General features: G+C 42.8%; 1 protein-coding gene across 1 annotated transcript; it reads right to left on the reverse strand.

Moving 5' to 3' along the window:
* Positions 1–910: 910 nt before the first annotated feature.
* Positions 911–19,592, reverse strand: si:dkeyp-72e1.6 (transmembrane protein 238-like). The gene is made up of 2 exons (XM_048609260.1): positions 19,038–19,592; positions 911–1,226 (listed from the first exon to the last, which is right to left on the reverse strand). Exon 1 carries the CDS (start codon positions 19,500–19,502, stop codon positions 19,044–19,046), a length of 459 nt encoding a protein of 152 aa, XP_048465217.1. The 5' UTR covers positions 19,503–19,592; the 3' UTR covers positions 911–1,226; positions 19,038–19,043.
* Between the last annotated feature and the right edge of the window lie 1,122 nt (positions 19,593–20,714).

The raw sequence follows: 20,714 nt of genomic DNA on the forward strand, positions 1-20,714 counted from the left end.
TAACACCTTCATTTTCAAAAGGACACCTGGTTTCATTTTAGAAGTTATGAGTGGATATGTTAATGATTAACACACTGGACTTGGTAATGTGGTTCTGGAAATCAAGACAGAATATGATTGCTCTATGTGGTTGATAGCCTGGATGAGAACAAATCTTGATCATACTTGTATGACTAAGCATTTATTATTGATGGAGAAATCATGGATGCCAAACAAACCATTTGTGAATGTTCAGTCAGCTATTGCAAAGTTAGCATCAATGTTTTCAGTTCCATTATTGATTTTACACAAAGGATCCTTTCCAGTATTCATATTAATATTTAATTTATATTTTTAAAATGTAATGAGCATAAAGCCAAAACAGTAGTGTATAAAATAATTCTCAAAGGAGATATAATTCAATGAACAGAAGTACAGTGTAAGGACTTTGATTACACTGTAAAGCCCAACTCCAGTCAAATAAAAGTCAAAAATTAGGATAACTGTTTTGCTGTTATTAATTATAGGCATGGCTTTTAAGTAGAAATGCCAATGAAGCCGTTATCATTAACTATCATTGCTTCTTTGAAACTAATAGCAACACCTGGACTCCACACATATATAGCAAAATGTCTAAAGTGCAAGAATTGCTGTCAGCGATTCTATACTTTCCCTCAGGATGCACCATTTGACTCCTTCCGAAATTGCAATTAATTGGAATTAATGTCAAATTGCCTTTTTACACTATTTGTCTCTCTGCAAAAACCTTGAAAAAGTTACACTTTGTTGAATGAGGTGTAGCTGCATTTTAACAGTGTGTTAAGCTCACCTAGTGTCCCTCAAAAATTGATTGATGAGGATAAACCATAATATTTCTATCTGTCCCAAACCCCATGAAAATACATGACAGTAAATCTGATTATTTGCAATACCATTGTTATAAAAATGTTTATTACATTTTGATGTGCAAAATACATTTTATCTAATTCGCCAGAGCGAACCAATAAATACAATTAAGTGCAATACAGTTGTCAAAGAGCAATTAAAATAATCAATCCAGTCCAGTGGAATAATTCATAATTAGGAGTGTATACACACTCATTGATCAACAGGCTTTAATGCTTTGACTATAGCCAAAAATGTTGAATCTTTCTTGTTAAAGATGCTATAATAATTTTAAATAAACATCATCCTGACAGTCAGCATTCAGACTTCGATACTGATCCCTTTGAGGCTAGTAACAGGTTCTGTAAAAAATATAAATTAGAATTAGTTTCTATGCACATACAAATTATTCTGTGAACAATCATTAATTGTATTAGTTGGTAGAGAATTTAGGTTGTCAGAAAGAAATATTACCACAATTGACAGGCTATTGTAAGAAAGAATCAAAGTACAGTGGACAGAACCACTTCCCAATCCAAAAGTCAATTTAGTTCTCACTAAAATGAAGCTTTTATCTCTACTGCTGACATGTTTGATGTGGAGCTGGCAAATTCCCTATTTGATTGCTGCTCTGTGCAAAACTTACAGGAAATATCAAAGAAAAGGGAAAGCAATATATATGTTGTATGAGATTAGAGAACAGACTTAAAACTGTCATTTTCGGTCCTGAAAAGTGCCCAGTCTACCTCAGAAGGTGCTTGAAGGGTAAAGTATCTCAATCATTTGATAAACAGATGAAGCTAGCTGTTTCATATTGCTACTATGTCGTAGCAACATAAGTGATGTTCGCCATAGCAAGATGCTACCATCAAACCAAAACAATGTGCTGCCTATCACACAAATATGTAATTCAGTATTTGAGTACCAGTGCGATGCCAGACATGTAGGTCGTACATCCCAAAGACTAGTGGGTCTTATCAAACAGTGAACAAAATGTAAACAACACTTGGCAATTAACTGTCAGTCATCGTTAACTGGTGCATTCTTAAAGGAAATGCCTCTACCAATCAGAATCAATTTGCCAGTAAACACGCTCTTGTCTTTCAGTATAAATGTAGTTTTCCCTTTACTTTGGGAATTCTTGTGAATTGTCCTGTTGCATGCAATATGAAAAACTTCAACAAAAGGTGTCTTTTATCAGCAATACACCTGTTTTTGTGCTGACATGCAAGTTATTGGGCTCAGAGAAGAATTAAAAGAGCTCATTGATATCCTTAAAAATGATCAACCTTCCATTGAAAGCCACAACACAATAGGAAAGCTTAAATTTCCTACATACCACAGTATTTAAATTGGCAGAAGGCAATTGCCATAAGTTAGCAACAAAAGATTTTTTTTCAATAACTGACTCACATTTCATCAAAAACACAATTTATGATGGATTCATTATCTGTGACTTCACATTTTCCTTAGCTGTTAGTTAGCTAGGTATTCCTCTGTTGACAACTTCCATACCTCCCTTTCGTAGCCATTCCTTCTCTATACTCTGAACATCTTCCTTTCTACCCACTTTTCCCAACTAACTATTTGCTCACTCCTTTCTCCTCCCTGCTGATTTGCTCCCCCATCTCGCCCTCTCCTATAGTCTCGCTTCCCCTTCCCCCTCCCAACCTCCAATTCTCCCTGCAGACTCACATCCTCATTTTGGTCTTTCTCTACAAACTTCCCCCACAGCCTCTCCATACAGACTGTCTACCCCTTTTCTGTTCATGTCCATACAGAAACATTTCCTGCCTCTGGCCTCTCCCTCTCACCACTACTGTACCCTACCCTCCTGTTCCCAGCTCTCCCTCCAGACTCCTTTCCTCCTCTTCCCTCCGCTCTTCCCACCACCTCTCTGTACAGACTAACTCTCCCCTCCCTACACCCCTACCTCAGCCTCTCCCTTCAGACTCCTACCATCCTCCTCTCCTTACAAATTCCCCTCCCAAAGTCCCCATTTCACTTTCACACTTGTTGCTGTTGAGTTCTCTATGAGCCCATCAGTGACAAATATGGGCCAGAAGCAACCTGTGATTGGAAGACCAGCTATTTTCAAGAACTCAGTTCCACGTGAGGGGGCCTTTCTACTTGGTCACCTCTGTGATTCATTTTTCTGGGCAAATCCGCCTCCTGTATATTTTCAGCGCTGATCTCAACCACTTGACACTAGAGACAATAAAACTGCAGATTCTGGAATCCAAGGTAGACAAATAGGAGGCTGGAAGAACAGAGCAAGCCAAGCAGCATCTGGAGGGAAGGAACAGTCAACATTTCCGGTATAACCCTTCTTCAGGACTGGGAGCTGCAGATAAAGAGAAACCCACAGACTCCCATGGCTATCTAGTCTTCACCTCCTCCCACCCTGTACCCTGCAAAACTCCATCCTATTTTCCCAGTTCCTCCGTCACTGTTGCATCTGCTCCGCAAAGGAGATGTACTACTCCCAAGCATCCCGGATGTCTGCCTTTTTTAAACAATGTTCTTTTTCCACCCTGTCATCCAGACAGCCCTCCACCATGCCTCTTCCATTCCCCAGAGCTCTTAACCACCCCTCTTCCAAACATAATAAAGATAGGGTCCCCCTTGTCCTCACTTTCCACCCAACTAGCCTCCGCATCCAACGTATCATCCTCAAACACTTCTGCCAACTCCAATTAGATCCCATCACCCGGAACATCATCTACTCCCCCACCTCTCTGCCTTCTGCAAGGACCATTCCCTTCACCACTCCTTAGTTCACACCACACTCCCTACCAACCACTCAAATTAGGGCCCTAAACAGTCCTTCCAAGTGAGACAAAGCTTTACCTGCATCGCTTCCAAACTAGTCTACTGCATCTGGTGTTCCCGATGTGGTCTTGTTTACATCATTAAGACCAAATGTAGACTAGGTGACCATTCTGCTGAGCATTTTCGCCTGGCCCGTAACAGCCAACCTTCTGACCCTTCCTTTCAGCCACCAACTGGATTCATCCCTCCCATTGACCAACTAAGTTGTACCTACTACCAGTGTCCACCTATCACCATCATTCTGCTTCCACCCCTCCCTCCTCTCGTTATCTGCAGCTCCCCCTACCCCCACATCCTGAAAAAGCATTCTACCTAAAACATTGACTGCTCCTTTTCTCCAGATGCTTGCCTGGCTTGCTGTGTTCTTCCAGCCTCCTGTTTGTCTACCAATTGTCAATAGAGCCAGTTACTGATACTCCTGGAGTAAATGGGTGAGAAATTAAGCAGGATCTCCATTGTTGGTCACTGTTCAGTGATCATTGCTTAAGCCATGCATATGTTTTTGAGAACAAAAACACCTCAGTAAAGGGCTCCTGCATAGCTCAGGCATTGTAGATACAAGAAAAGACAAGAGCAAGCAATTCAGCTCTTTCAGACCATTCCAGAGTTCAGTTAAATCACTCAACTCCATATATCCATCATTGGTCCATGTCTCTTGAAACTGTTACCTGACAATAATCTATTGAGACAATAGATTAGATCCCTGAGGAAGGGTCACCGGACCCGGAACGTTAACTCTGTTTTCTCCTCCACAGATGCTGCCAGACCTGCTGAGCTTTTCCAGCAACTTTGTTTTTGTTCCTGAATTACAGCATCTGCAGTTCTTTTGGTTTTTAATAATCTATTGATCTCTGTCTTAAAAGTTTAAATTGTCCCTGCATCCATAGCTTTCTTTGTGAAAGATTCTGGATTTACACTACTGTTTACATTGCTATGCATGTTGAACAATTATGTTTTAAACATAATTCAAGGTAAAATTGTGCAGTTTAGGGAGCGCAATGTGGCCTCCTAAATCTGCCCAAAGATAACCCGATGTGACCTGGTTGCCATAGGGATAGGTGCTCAAGTCAAAATCTATTCAGAGTGAAGTGTATGTTTTCATGCCTAGACACAAAGGAAGAGGCTCTGGGACTCTACACATCACATCTTGCCAATCAGCCTGAGAACTATTCATGCATTCGCTCTGGTTTCTGCCAGCCAATCTTCTAACCATGCTAATACATTAACCCTACACCATGAGCTTTTATTTTCTGCAATTACCTTTGATGTAGCACCTTATCAAATGCCTTCTGAAAATCCAAGTGCAATATGTAGACAGACTCCCCTTTATCTGCAGCACGTTATTCTTTTAAGGAATTACAATAAATTGGTTAAACATGATTTCCCTTTGCCAAAACCACGCTGACTCTTCCTGATTGCCTCAGTTTTTTTTAAAATGCCCAGCTACAATCTCTTTAATGATTGATTCTAACACCTACCCATGCCCAATGTTAAGCTAACCCACCTATAATTTCTGTGTCTACTCCGTCCCCTTCTTGAATAGAGGAGTTATATTTGCTACTTTCCGGTCCAGTGGACTCTTTCCTGAATCTAGGGAGTTTGGATACACCAATGCATCCACCAGCTCACTGACCACCTCCTTTAAGACCCTTAGATGAAGTCCATCTGCATCCAGAAGCTTGTTTCCTACAGCTCCATCAATTTGCTCGGTACCATTTCCCTTGTAATTGTAATTATGCTTACTTTCTTTCTCATTCCATCTTTTGATTTGCAGCTATTTCTGGAATGGTTTTGTATCCTCTACAGTGAAGAGAGAAGCAAAATATTTGTTCATGTCATCTGCCATTTCTTTATCTATTAACTCCCCATTTTCACTCATGATAGGACCAAGGCTCATTTAACTTACTCTTTTCCATTTTAAATACTTTTTATACTATTTTAGTGTTCCTATCCTGTTTCCTGTCATACTCTAATTTCCTCCTCCTCATTAACTTTTTAATAGGTCTTTGCCATTCCTTTAATTCTGACTTATCATCTGACCTGCCTTATCTTTGCAGGTATATGCTTTTCCCTTAAGCTTGATTCTTTCCCTTACTTCTTAGTTAACTACAGATGGGGTGACGGTTTGGGAGTTAATTCCTTTAGAATGTTTTTTATTGCAGGAATATACTTATTCTGTATTTTGAAGTATCCCCTTAAATGTCTGTCGTATCACTATTGATCTATCCCTTTGCCTAGTATCCAAGTTCACATCAGCTACCTCAGCTTTCATACCCACATAGTTGCCCTTATTTAGGTCTACTCCTTTTCGATCTGGAAGTAAAATTTAATCATGTTGTGGCTGCACATACCTAGCCTTAACTCTGAGGTCATGAATTAATGCTATCACATTGCACAATACCAAACTAAATATAACTTTCTTTCTGGTCAGGTCCAAAATGTGCATCTCTAAAAAACTACCTCAAAAGCTTACCATGAACTAATCCAGACTAGTATTGCCAATCTGATATTTTTTCAGTTGGTACGTACATGAGCCACAATCACTGGATGCTACTCTTCCTGCTTCAAGTTCCTTCCCAGCCTGAGCAGATTTCCCAAACCCTGGCACTGGGCAGGCAACACTGCCATCTCTGTTGCAGAGAAGGGTTTCAATTCCCGTCACTATACTGTTATTACACTTTAGGTTGCTCCCACACTTGAACAGCTTTCTGGACCATAGTACCATGGTCAGTTTGTTCATCCATCCAGCAGCCCCTCTCTTATCCAGACAGGCTGACAGACCTCAAACCTATTGGACAATTGCTGAGGCTTACATTCCTGCACTCCTGTCCTCTGGGTCCCTTTACCTGCCTCAACCACTATCACACCTTCTGTCCCTGACCACTGACCAAATCATAAGTCCCTACACTAAGTAGTCTGACTGCTTCCTGGCACAAAGAATTCAGGCATCCTTCCAATCTCAATGTAGCACAGTGTCTAAATGGAGAGAAACTTCAAAGTGCTTTGGTGCAGAGGGATCTGGCCGTCCTTATGCATAAATCGCAGAAAACCAGTACACAAGTTCAGCAGGTAATAATGAAGGCAAATGGAATGTTAGCATTTGTTGATAAAAGATTAGAGTAAAAAAGTAGGAAAGCATTGCATTAATTATTCAAAGCATTAATGAAACTGCACCTGGTGTATTATGTACAGTTTTGTTCCCCTTACTTGAGAAGGGATGTAGTTGTATTGGAGGCAATTCAGAAGAGGTTCACTGGATTGATTCCAGAGATGAGGGGTTGTCTTATAAAAACAGATTGAACAGTTTAGGCCTATACTCTTTGGAGTTTAGAAGAATGAGAAGAGATTTAATTGAGGCATATTATTGCAACCATTTCAAGAGGGCTAGATTACAAGAGCAGAGATGTAAAGCTGAGGCTGTATAAGGCTCTCTTCAGGCTGCATTTGAAATATTAAGAGCAATTTTGGCCTGTATCTAAGGGAGGATATGCTGGTGTTGGAGGGGGTCCAGAGGAGGTTTACAAGAATGACCCCAAGAATGAAAAGCTTGTCATATGAGAAGAGGTATAGGACTCTGGGTCTGTACTCACTGGGGTTTAGATGGGATCTGATTCAAACTTGTAGAATACTGAGATGCCTGGAAAGAAGAGGTAATGGCCTAGTGGTATTATCATTGGATTGTTAATACAGAGAGCCAGCTAATGTTCTGGGGACCCAGATTTGAATCCCACCACGCCAGATGGTGGAATTTGAATTCAATATAAGTAAAAATCTGGAATTAAGAGTTTAATGATGACCATGAATTCATTATCGATTGTTGGAAGTGCCCATCTAGTTCACTAATGTCCTCTGGAAAAGGAGACTGCTGTCCCTACCTGGGCTGGAGTACATGAGACTCCAAACCCACAGCAATGTGGTTGACTCTTAACTGCTTTCTTTGATTGGCAATAAATGCTGGCATAGCCAGTGATGCCCTCATCCCATGAATAAATAAAACCCAAGAGTGGAGTTGGAGAAGATGTTTCCACTAGGAGAGACTAGGACCTGAGACAGTAACCTCAGAGTGAAGGGGTAACCTTGTGGAATTGAGATGAGGACGATATTCTTCAGCCAGAGGGTGGTGAATCTGTGGAATTCATTGCCATAGAAAGCTGTGGAGGTCACATCATTGGGTATATTTAAGACAGAGATAGATAGGTTCTGATTAGTAAGGGGATCAATGGTTAGAGGGAAAAGACAGGAGAATGGGGTTGAGAAACATATCAACAATGACTGAATGGCAAGCAGATTCTTTGGACCATCTGGCCTAATTCTGCTTCTTATGGTCTTATTGCTGAAGGGGATTGATAAAGTAGATATAGAGAGGATGTTTACTCATGTGGGGCAATTAAGAATGATAGTTTTAGGATAAGGACTGGCAAATTTAAAACAGAGATGAGAAGAAATTACTTCTCTCAAAGAGTTGTAAATCTGTGGAATTCGCTATGCCAGAGTATGGTGGATACTGGGACGTTGAGTAAATTTAAGAAGGCGACAGCCAGAATTGAATTAGTAACGGGTCGAAGAGTTATGGAGAATGGGAAGGAAAGTGGAGTTGAAGCCAAGATGAGATCAATCGTGATCATATCAAATAATGGAACAGGCTTAGGGGGCTGAATGGTCTACTCCTGCTCCTATTTGTTATGTTCTTATGTCTGTAGTTCAGTCTCCACTCTGTGCAATAAATTCTCAAACTTGATTTATCGCAGACATGTTTTCTGTGGATGACAATGGTATCCCGGAGCAGCATGTTGCAACCTTGACACATTTCTTCAACTGCGAGTCTTAATGAGTTTTAATTATGTTATTCACTTACTTATGTTGCCTTTTATATATTTTATTAACTTTATTCTTTTTTTCTTTATTCATTAATGGGATGAGGACATTGCTGGCTAAGCAGCATTTATTGTCCATCCCTAATTGCCAGAGCGCAGTTCAGAGTCAACCATATTGCTGTTGGTCTGGAGGCATATACAAGACCAGGTAAGGATGGCAGTTTCCTTCTGTAAAGGACATTAGTGAACCAGGTGGGTTTTTCCAACAATCAACAATGGATACATAGTCATTATTCTTAATTCCAGATATTTTACTCAGTTCAAATTCCACCAGCTGTCATGGCGGGATTCGAACCCGGGTCCCCAGAATGCTCTCTGGGTCTCTGGATTAACAGTCCAGCAATACTACAACAAGGCCATTGCCTCCACTTTATCACCCATTTGTGCACCATGTTAAAATTTAAGAATCCAAAAGTGCTTAACCACTTACCAGACTCACACCAAACACTGAGCTCCTCAAAGCAAGAACCAATTCCAAACAGTTCCAATGAATCTAGCTCTGTCTCTGTCTGCCTTTCACATGGTCCTCACCTCGCCTGCACTTATTTTAATAATATCTTGTTCAAAGCCTTAAAACATGCCTTCTAGAAATCTAAATGTACAACATCCCTTATCCAGCTTGCTAGTAACTCATTCAATAAATTCAACCAAAGAAGTCAGTCAACCTATCACCAATCCATGCTCACTGTTTTTGAGAAACTCCAAATGTCAGTCACTGATGTTAGAATTAAATCCATCAATTGGACATGCTCAGGAAAAGAAGAATGCCAGGGGAGATCAGCTAGCCAAGGGACATTCTATGGCCACCTGCTTGTACATACGAGGCTACATCTGCAGAGAGAGCTACTAAGATTTGCTATTGATCAGGGTTCTTCTTCCTAAAGAAAACTGGAACAGCAGACCACTGGTGGTATCACTGTGAGAAGCAAATACCTAACCAACCATTCTGATGGGAAGTTCCTCCAAGGCAACCCTGTAGGGGCTGCATGAGACAAGAAACGGCAGTCTGACCAAAGGCAACATTGTCTCTTTGGCTATAACAGCTAAAACATGGCAAGCCACTCACCATCCTGACTTGGAAATAAATTGCCACTCCTTCAGTGTCACTAGCTGAAGCCAAACTGAACTTCGAACAGGCACTTCAACTGGCTTTATTATTGGAAAATGTGGCAAGTGGGGCATATGACTTGCAGGGTCTTCCAATGGAAGTGGACACCCTTGCCAGTCTGACTGAGCTTGGAGAACACCACTTGAGTGACAGTAACTGTATAGCCTCACTCAGGACATATCCTGATCAGAGGGATTGTAGGTCGGCTTACATCAAAATTCCAAAACAAAGCCAAGCCTCAGCCAAACAGTTCGAATTTTCTTCAGGATCCAGGCTGGCAACCCATTGTAGTTGCTGCCAGTATGCTGACTTGAGACAGCAAAAGAGTCCCACTTGATCTAGGCTAGCTTCCAGGAGAGTGCACACCCTGGAAAGTCTACCTACATCAGGTTTGGAGCAGTTAAATTGTTTAGCAACATCCAAATCAGAACCAATCAAAGTAAACGTCTAATTAAAAGGTCACCCAGTTCTAATGGAGGTTGATACCAGCACGGCCATTTCAGTAATCGCAGAACCAGACTTTAACAAAATTTGCTCTGGACTCCATCCCTTTAAGTTTATGCAAGACCTCTGCTAGACTGGGAACCTATACTGGGGAACCTTTACAGATTAAGGGCACAACTTGGGTTCTAGTCTCTTATGAGAAGCAGCTGGTTCAGTTACGACTGACTAGTAAAAGGCTCGGTCTCAAGCTTGATGGGGAGAAATTGGTTGAGAAAGATTCATCTAGATTGGCTCAATCTTTTTCAATAAGAAAATGGCTGCCTGAGTGAAGTCCTAATTAAATACCCAGAGATATATCAGGAATGTCGAAGGAGTATCAAAAGGGCCAAGGCCACTTGTATGTTGACCAAGAAGCAATTCTACGATTCTGCAAGGCCCCCCCAGTGCCATTTACCTTACAAGTAGAGGCAGATATCAGAAGGCTAGAAAGTGAAGGAAGCATCAAACCAGTCCAGTTTGTGGAATGGGCAGCACCAGTCATACTGATTGCGAAACCCGCTAGGTCAGTTTGTCTTTGTAGGGATTTTAAACAAACGGTAAACCATTTTTCACAGCTGGATAAATATCCAATCCCTTGCATAGAGGATTTATACACAAAGTTGGCAGGGGGGCTGTCTTTCATGAAGCTGGACATGAGCCAGGCATACTTGCAATTGCAGTTAGATGAGAATTCCCAGAAGTAAGCTACAATTAATAGCCATAAGGGTTTGACCAATATACAAGACTGCCATTTGCGGTATCATCGGCCTGTGCAATTTTTCAGCAGATGATGGAAAACATTTTACAAGGTCTACCCTAGGTCGCCATTTATTTAAATGATGTGCTAAATACAGGGAAGACCAATTAAGACAACTTAGAGAACTTGGACATAGTCCTTAGACATTTCTCCCAGGCAAGTGTACTCCTTAGAAGGGAAAAATGTATGTTCCAGACACCCCAAGTGACCTACATAGGCTACAAAGTCAGCAAGACTAGGTTATACCCATAAAAGTGAGTGCAATCAAAGATGCCATGGCTCCCACATCTGTACCAGAGCTTAGGTTTTTCCTTGGGCTGGTGAATGATTACAGAAAGTTCATACATAACCTGGCCTCCATCCTGACACCTTTGTATCAACTCCTTAAAAAAGGGTCAGCCTTCAAAATGGTCACATAGCCAAGCCATAGCTTTCAGGGGAAGTGAAGAAACAGCTATCATTGTCTAAAGTATCGACACACTATGATCCCAAGTGATGCCTCCCCATATGGCATCGGGATGGTATTAGCTCACAGGTGGCCCAATGGAGTGAAATGCCCAATAGCATCCAGGACTTTGGCTAATGCAAAGCATAAATACATCCAAATAGAGAAGGAAGGTTTGGAGTCATATTTGGAGTCAGGAAGTTCCAACAATAACTTTACAGACATAAATTTGTAATAACAAACCCCTGCTAAGTCTAGTTAAAGAGGACAAGGTAGTGCTGCCCATAGCTTCAGCCGAATTCAGTGGTGGGCTCTGATACTAAATGTGTATAATTACAAGTTGGAACACCATCTGGGAGGCCAAATCGTAAATGCAGATGCATTCACCCACCTGCCACTGTCCAATACACCACCGGTGGTACTGCCAATGGAAAAGTCTGAATGGTTTTACATTTTCTGGACACACTTCCAGTCACAGGTGACAATATCAGACTTTGGATGCAGGAAGATCCAATCCTGGCAAAACTTAAAACAGCTGGTGGTGACGGAGAAAACCAAAGGGCCATCACAACCAGAATTGAAACTTTTTTGGACCCGGTGAGACCAGCTCACAGTCGAGGACAGTATATTATTATGGGGAGCAAGAGTGATTGTCCTGAGTAAAGGTCACCGCCAAATACAAACAATTCCACCAGGGTCATCTAGGGGTTTCCAAAATGAAGCTGTTGCTGAGAATTTATGTCTGGTGGCCAGGATTGGGTGCAGACATAGCTACATTGGTGAGGCAGTGCCCGGAATGCCAACAAGGACAAAAATTACTGCCAGCAGCTTCCCATATTTGTTGGAATGGCCAGGTAAACCCTGGATTTGGTTGCACATCAACTACACAGATCCTTTCATGGGCTCAACGTTCTTGGTCATTGTGGATGTGCAAGGAGTTCATTCATCAAACATGGGGACGATGATAAAAAAACTGTACGCATCTTTTGCAATACATGGACTCCCAGAAGTGTTGGTCACAGATAATGGGCCATCGTTTACCAAGAGGGAATTTGAGTATTTCCTAAAGTCAAATCATATTTGATATATAAGGGCAGCTCCATACCATCCATCATTCAATGGTTTGGCAGAAAGAGCAGTCCACACTTTGAAGACAGGCTTAAAGAAAGAGCCCACAGCTTTACTACATACCAAACTGTCCCGATTCATATTTGTTATAGGACCACCCCTCATGCAACTGTGGGGATAGCTCCAGTAGAGTTGCTAATAGGGAGAAGACTCCACATCAGGTTAAATCTCATCTTCCCAGACCTGGTGTCGAAGTGAAACAGTATCAAGAATGTCACTGCCAGACACAAGACTCCACTAAGCGAGAGAGACAGTTTACTACAGGGGACAAAGTTTGGTGTAGGAACCACAAGAATAGCCTGCATGGGTAAGAAGCATGGTCAACATGAAGTCAGGTCCAGTGATGTATAAAATTCTGGTAGGTGCAACAGTCCTGAACAAGCATGTGGATCATATGAAAGCTGCTTACTCGTAAACAGTGCAATTGCAAAACATGCCCGGCTCCACAACTGCCTTTGCAACTGTTCCGGAACCCATGAGATCTCCTTCACCTTCAAATGTTGAAGAGACCTCAGAATCTGAGGTGGACATGGCAGATGCTGCTGCCTTGACTCCTTTTGCCCGTGTAGAGGCAGAGTTGAAGGAATCTGATCCAGTGCTAAAATGGTCCAGGAAGAGCCACAAAAAAAGGAAACAACCTATGGCCTTGGAGTCAAAGGGGGAGGGATGTAGTGATTGTAACAAGGTCAGCCAGGTGGACCTCATAGAATATGAGTTCCCTGATTGGAGCTGTTAATGTGGTCCAATCAGGGAGCCCTGGCTGACAGATATAAACAGCAGCATCAGAGGTGTCAGAGTCAAAGTTCCCCTCCAAGCCACTCACCATCCTGACTTGGAAATACATCACCGTTCCTTCTGTGCCTTTGGGTCAATATCCTGGAATTCCTTCCATAAAGGCACAGTGGGTGTCCCTACACCAAATGGAGGTGACTCACCCCCACAGTCTTCAGGGCAATTGGGGATAGGTAAATAATTGCTGGCCCGGCCAGTGACACCCAAATCCCATAAACAAATTTTAAAAATCAAAATACCTCTTTTTTTAACTGCGCAGTGAATTTTTACCTCAAGGATCCCACACACTGTCAGGAGCTCATTAGTTCACAGGAAGTGAAATCAGAAAATCCTCACTGCCTGAAACCCTCAGTTCACCAACAACAATAACCTGGATTGGCATAGCGCTTTTAATGTGATGAAACATCCCAATACCCAGGGACATTATAAAACAAACTGAGCCACATGAGGAGATATTAGGTCAGAGAAACCAAAAGCCTGGTCAAAGGGATAGATTTTAAAGAATGTCTTAAATGAGGTAGGAAGGCAGAGAGAAGTAGGTAGGGAATGGCAGAGCTTTGGGTCCAGGCAGCTGAAGGCACAGCCACCAATTGTAGAGCAAATGTAATCGCAAATACAGAGGGGGTAGAATTAGAGAAGTGCAGATATCTCAGAGGGTTGTGAGTTTGAAGGAAGTTACCGAGGCTTGGAGGGGGCAAGGCCACAAAGGCTCAGAGCACAGCTAAATGAATTAACAAATTAATCCAAACTGCCTAAGAAGGAAGAATAACATATATAAACCTTATAGTGAAAGGGGTGATGTAGTTCACTGAGATCAAACAGTAATGTGATATGAACATGAACAATGGGTCACAGAAAGGTCTGTAAAAACTATAGCTGGAGATATGAAATGTTGCAAAGTTAGTATTTCACTAGTAAAACAAGAAGACTGTTCAGTGAAGGCTGCAGGAGGCCAGGCCAGGGGCAACACCTATTTAAAAATGAGGTGTTGAACTGGTGACTCTACAATACAGGATTACAGTCATAGAGATGTATAGCATGGAAACAGACTCTTCAGTCCAACTCACCAATGCTGACCAGATATTCTCCATTAATCTAGTCCCATTTGCCCACATTTGGCCCATATTCCTCTAAACCCTTCCTATTCGTATACCCATCATTTGCCTTTTGAATGATTACCTGCATGCCAAATGGTGAAACAGCTTCCAATCTACATGGCTAAGCAATCCCACAACTAACGGATCAGATCTAAGCCCTTCAGTCCTGCCACATCCAGTCATGAATGGTAGTGGATAATGAAACAACTAACAGGAGGTGCAGGCACCACAAATATCCCCATCCTCAATGATGGTTTTGCATCAGTTCAAAAGATAAGACTGAAGCATTTGAAGAAATCTTCAGCCAGACATGCCAAGTGGATGATCAGCCTCCTCCTGAGGTCCCAAGTGTCACAGATGCCAGCTTTCATTCAATGTGATATCAAGTGATATCAAGAAACAGTGAAGGAACCTGATACTGCAAAGGCTACAGGCCCTGACAACATTCCAGCAATAGTACTGAAGACTTGTGTCCCAAAACTAGCCACGCCCCTAGCCAAGTTGTTCCAGTTCAGTTACAACACTAGCATCTACCCAACCATGTGGAAAATTACCCAGGCATGTTCCTGTAAACAAAAAACAGGACAAATTCAACCCAGCCAATTACCACCATTTCAGTCTACTCTCAATCATCAGTATTGAAGTGATGGATGAGGTCATCGATAGTTCTATCAAGCAGTGTAACTAACCTACACACTGGTGCTCAGTTTGGGTTCCTCCAGGGTCACTCAACTCCTGACCTCATTACAGCCTTGGTTCAAACATGGACAAAAGAGTTGAATTCCAGAGGTGAAGTGAGAGGAACAGCCCTTGACATCAAGTCTACATTCAACAGAGTGTAGGATCAAGGAGTCCTTTAAGAACTGGAATCAATGGGAATCAGGAAAAAGCTCTCCACTGGTTATGTCATACCTGGCATTAAGGAAGATGGTTGTGGTTGTTGGCGTTCAATCATCTCAGCCCCAGAGGACATCTGGAGGAGATCATCAGGGTAAGTGTCATAGGTTAAAACATCTTCAGCTGCTTCATCAATGACTTTCCCTCCATCATAGAAGTGGGGATGTTTGTTGATGATTGCACAATGTTCAGCAGCATTGATGATTCCTTAGTTACTGAAGCAATTCACGTCCATAAGCAAAAAGACCCGGACACCATTCAGGCTTCAGCTGATAAGTGGCAAGTAACATTCATGCTACGCATGTGCCGTGCAATGACCGACTCCAAGAAGAGAGAATCCAAACATCACTCCTTGATGTTCAATGTCATTACTATCGCTGAATCCCTCAATATCAAAACCCTGGGGGTTAACATTGACCAGAAACTAAAATGGACCAGCCTTATTAATACTATCGGTTACAAGAGCAGGTGACTGTAATGTTTAACTTTTAACTTTGTTCCTTATTTCTTTCTTAAGTTTTTGTACCTAGGTATCTGTACCTAAGATGGCACCATGAGTGGCAACATTGAAAACTTTTCACTGTGCTCCTGTACTTTTGTACTTGAGTACGCGTGACAATAAACAAAGAAACATAGAAAATAGTGACAGGAGTAGGCCATTCGGCCCTTCAAACCTGCACCTCCATTCAATGCGATCATGGCTGATCATGCCATCTCAGTATCCCATTCCTGTCCTCTCCCCATACTCCTTGATCCCTTTAGCTGCAGGGCCACATCCAGCTCCCTGTTGAATATATCTAATGAACTGGGCCCAACAGATTCCTGTGGTAGAAAATTCCACAAGTTCAAACTCTCTGAATGAAGAAATTCTTCCTCTCCTCAGTCCTGAATGGCTTACCCCTTACTCTTAGATTGTGACCCCTAGTTCTGGACTTCCCCAACATCAGGAACGTTCTTCCCGCATCTAACCTGTTCAGTCCTATCAGGATTTTATTTGTTTCTTTGAGATCCCCATCATTCTTCTAAATTCCAGCGAGTACAAGCCCAGTCGATCCAGTCTGTTGTCATATGTCAGTCCTGCCATTCCAGGAATCAGTCCGATGAACCTTCGCTGGACTTCCTCAATAGCAAGAATGTCCTTCCTCAGACTAGGAGACCAAAACTGCACATAATAGTCAAGGTGTAACCTCACCAAGGCCCTGTATAACTACAGCAAGACATCCTTACTCCGATACTCAAATCCTCTCACTATGAAGGCCAGCATGCCATTAGCTTTCCTCACTGCCTGCTGAATCTGCATGCCAACCTTCAGCAGTTGTTCCACCATGACACCCACGTCTCATTGCACCTCATTTTTTCCTAGACTGCCACCATTCAGATAATAATCTTTAAAAAAAAATTTAAAGGTTGGAGGTTAGGAATTTTGAGTGACATCAAATCCCCAAAGCTTGTCCAGCATACACAGGAATGTAATAGAATACTCCCTACTTGCCTGGTTGGGTACAGCTCCAACAATCCACAAAGCAGCTGCTTGACTGGCCTCATCCTCCCGCTTCAACATTCACTCCCTCCACCACCGACACATAATGGCAGAAGTGTGTGCATTGACAAGATGCACTGCAGTAACTCCCCAAGGTTCCCCTGATGGCACCTTCTAAACCTGTGACCACTACCAACTCGAAGGACAAGGGCAGTAGAGGTATGGAAACATCACCCCCTGCAGATTTCTCTCCTAACATGCACCATCCTGATTTGGAACTACTTCATTGTTCCTTCACTATTTCTGAGTCAACAACTTGGAATTCCCTCCTTAACAGCATAGTGGGTATTACCTAGACCACATGGACTGCAGCATTTCTAGAATGCAGCTCACCAGCACCTTCTCAAGGCAATTTGGCATAAACAATAAATGCTGGACCAGTCAGTAATGCTCACATCCCATGAATGAATAATAAAAGGGTAAAGATGAAACAGAATTAAATCTGAGGTTGAACCAGACATTAACTGTAATAATGTATTCCTATTGTAGTGCAAGAGAGGGAGATAATTCTCCCTCAGCAGTGATACTCCAAGTAGACCTACTTTCAGCATACATAACCTGGAAGCACAAGACTAATTAAAATTCCTCAAACCAATTGAATTTCCATGTCGAGGTCACATCTTAGTGAGGGGTGAGGGAGGAGTTGTGTGAGGCACTCTTGGTCATGAGGGAGTCAGTCATGATTGGTGTCAGAATGGGCTGGTGGGGAGTGGAAGGTACACTGACAGTGCCACTCCAAAAGCTTGAGATTTCAAATAAACCTGTTGGACTATGACCTGGTGTCATGTGACTTTTGACTTGTCCTCCCCAGTCCAACACTAGCACCTCCACATCCTGATAACCAACCACCTCTGATAAGAGCACAACACTGACACTAGGTCAACGGAGGAGAGGGGCAATCTGGAAAGTGCCCAGATCCTCAACATTCCTCTAGCCCTAAAGCTTGAAGATCTCCTAGGTGATCAAAAGCAGTTGTCAGGAGAATGACACACCTTTCCTGTGACATCGGGGAGAATTGAATCAGGTATTTAAGTAGAAACAATGGAGCAAGGCAGGAAAATGACACAATCACTGGGGGAGCCAGTACAGACAAGGCAGGCTGAACAACCTCCTTCTGTGCTGTACCAATTCTGAGATAAGGGGCCTGTGAACTGAGATCCTCATGGCGCTTGTAAGAATGCATCAAACTTAGTTATTGCATTTACTAGTAAAATGGAAGAGAATGTAAATATATTTTGGTCATTGTGAGGAATTGACTGGGTTGCTGGGAAGGTAGTGGATGTTAGCTGAGTAATTGCACACCCTGTTTGTAATGTGTGTACCTTTGTAATTGTTTTGTGCGTGTGAGTGTGTGTGTGAGAGAGAGTGTGTGTGTATGAATGTGTGTGTGTATGTGAGTGTGTGTGTGGGTGTGGGTGTGTGAGAGTGTGTGTGTGTGAGTGTGTGTGTATGTGAGTGTGTGTGAGAGTGTGTGTGTGTATGTGTGTGTGTGTGTATGTATGTGTGTGTATGTGTGTGTATGTATGTGTGTATGAGTGTGTGTGTGTATATGTGTGTGTGTGTGTGTATGTATGTGTGTGTATGTGTGAGTGTGTGTGTGTGTGTATGTATGTGTATGTGTGTGTATGTATGTGTGTGTGTATATATGTATGTGTGAGTGTGTGTGTATGTGTGTATGTATATATGTATGTGTGTGAGTGTGTATGTATATATGTATGTGTGTGTGTGTATGTGTGTGTATGTATATATGTATGTGTGTGAGTGTGTGTATGTATATATGTATGTGTGAGTGTGTGTGTGTATATATGTATGTGTGTGTGAGTGTGTGTGTGTGGTCACTGGTTTGTGACTGGACCTGACCACACTCAGCTCCTTTGTGATGTCAGGAACAACTTGTAGTGGGACTGGAGATAGTGTCCTCTCCTCTCTCTAAGTATGGCCTCAATGTAGAAAAACCTTCACAGCAAAACACCTCTTTATCTTTCATTCTGGCTTACATAGGAAACTTTCAGGGACCCTGTCTGCTTGATCGCAGATCTAGCGTGATGGAAAAAAAGTCGTCCCTTTCAGTTACTCAAGCAACAACAGTCAAACAAGCTCGCTCTTTCCCGAAGGGCAGGACTGGTTAATGATTAGCTTTTAAGTAAATACACTGGGAAAAGGAGTCAACACTAATAGCTCAGCTTAGCTGGGGAGAATTGAGAAGGGGGATTGAGTTACCCAGGTTTAGAGAGGGGTGTTGGCTGTGTCCGCGGTACTCTCTCTCTGCTCAGGGTTGAGCGCGGCGTTCACTGACTCTGAGAGGGTCTTCACCGGTTCCTCGGTCAAGTTGGATGGTCTGTGCCCGCTGGACCTGGACCTGGACATGGACGCGGATCTCCGGGAGACCCTGCGTAAGCTGGTGGAGATGCGGCTGGACCAGCGGTGAAAGAAGCCCATCCTGTCCTTCAGGCCCACGTCGTCCTCCAGTTGGTGCTGGGGCACCTCGATGTTGCCCGTGTACCAGAAGATCCACCAGATCAAGCTGAGGAAGATGACGATGGAGCCGGCGTAGATCAGGAAGTCGTAGAAGAAAATGTTGGCGAAGACGCCGATGAGCAACACGGTGAGTCCCACCGCGTCAAAAGCCACCGCCAGCCAGAAGGCGCAGGCACAGCGTCCCAGGGCAGCTTGGAGTAGCGCCATCGCTCCCCGTGGCACTGCCTCTCTCTGTCCCGGAGCAGGGCACCTCCAGCTCCGCCCGCGCTCACCTGGGCACCCTGTACCTGGCCCACGTCAGCCTGGAGGCGGGCTGTCCCTGTCCCACCCACAGCCAGGCTCTCCTAAACCAACCTGCTCACACATTTCATTACATACCCCCACTCTGGGTGGGGGGGATGTGGAGCTGACATTTGAAGTCAGGCCTCCTGGCTGACAAGTAGGGGCACTACCCCTGCCCCATCATAGCTTCCCCCCTGTAACTGACAGAAGAACAGAGAACGCTGAAGAAACTCAGCAAGAAAACCGGGAACTTGAAAAGTTACACAAAACAAGAAATTGCTGGAGAATCTCATCGGGAAACTGAGGACCCGAAATGTCACACAAACGAGACATTGTTGTCGAAACTCTGCGGGTCTGGCAGCATCTGTGGAGAGAAAAAGCAGAGTGCTGAAAAAGGATCACTGGATCCGCAACTATAAACTGATGCTGCCAGACCTGATGAGTTTCTGGAGCAATTTCTTGTTTTGTGCAACTTTTCCAGTCCTCAGTCTCCTGCTGAGTTTCTCCAGCAATTTCAGGTTGTGTTTAACATTTCCAGTGTCTTTGTTTTATTGAGGACTGGAAGCATTAAACAGATGCCGCCGCCGGTCCTGACGAGTTTCTTCAGCAATTTGTTTTCATCGCCCACTTTCATGCGTTGTGTTGTGGTTTTGAAACACTTAAATGAACCCTAAATTAATTCTGTGGAGAGAAAACAAGAGTTTTCGTTTCGAGTTCAGCGACCTTTTTAGAACTGGATTCCAAACGTTAAGACTAGTTTCCTTGCACAGATGCTGCCAAACCTGCTAAGTTTATCCAGTAATTTCTGTTTTTGTTCCAATTTCCAGTTAGTTCCTTGTTTTATATTACGCAATTCAATTCTACCGTCGTTTTCTCCTCCTAGCAGAATTGATAGCAATTTCCATCAAGGGGATTAGACCCAGTTTGACTACAACTGTTCCATTGAGTGAGCTGCTTTTTTTCACCTGCATGGTTTTCACTCGATTTACCTCAGATCAAATCGAAGTGTGGTTCTTACTCAATTTACAGATTTTCTGATGAAAATTCTGAGGGGTTGTTTTTAATCGGTGTAAGATGTGCAAGTTTTTAGCCTCAAATCGAATAAAGGCAAATTGGATAAAATTTGACAGGATCCAG

The sequence above is a fragment of the Rhincodon typus genome, chromosome 21, assembly GCF_021869965.1.
Source record: "Rhincodon typus isolate 14 chromosome 21, sRhiTyp1.1, whole genome shotgun sequence".
In the NCBI taxonomy this organism is placed as follows: domain Eukaryota; kingdom Metazoa; phylum Chordata; class Chondrichthyes; order Orectolobiformes; family Rhincodontidae; genus Rhincodon; species Rhincodon typus.

What these genes read in the sequence shown, in the direction of transcription:
- si:dkeyp-72e1.6 (XM_048609260.1), bottom strand. Translation starts at nt 19,502, where the DNA reads ATGGCGCTACTCCAAGCTGCCCTGGGACGCTGTGCCTGCGCCTTCTGG.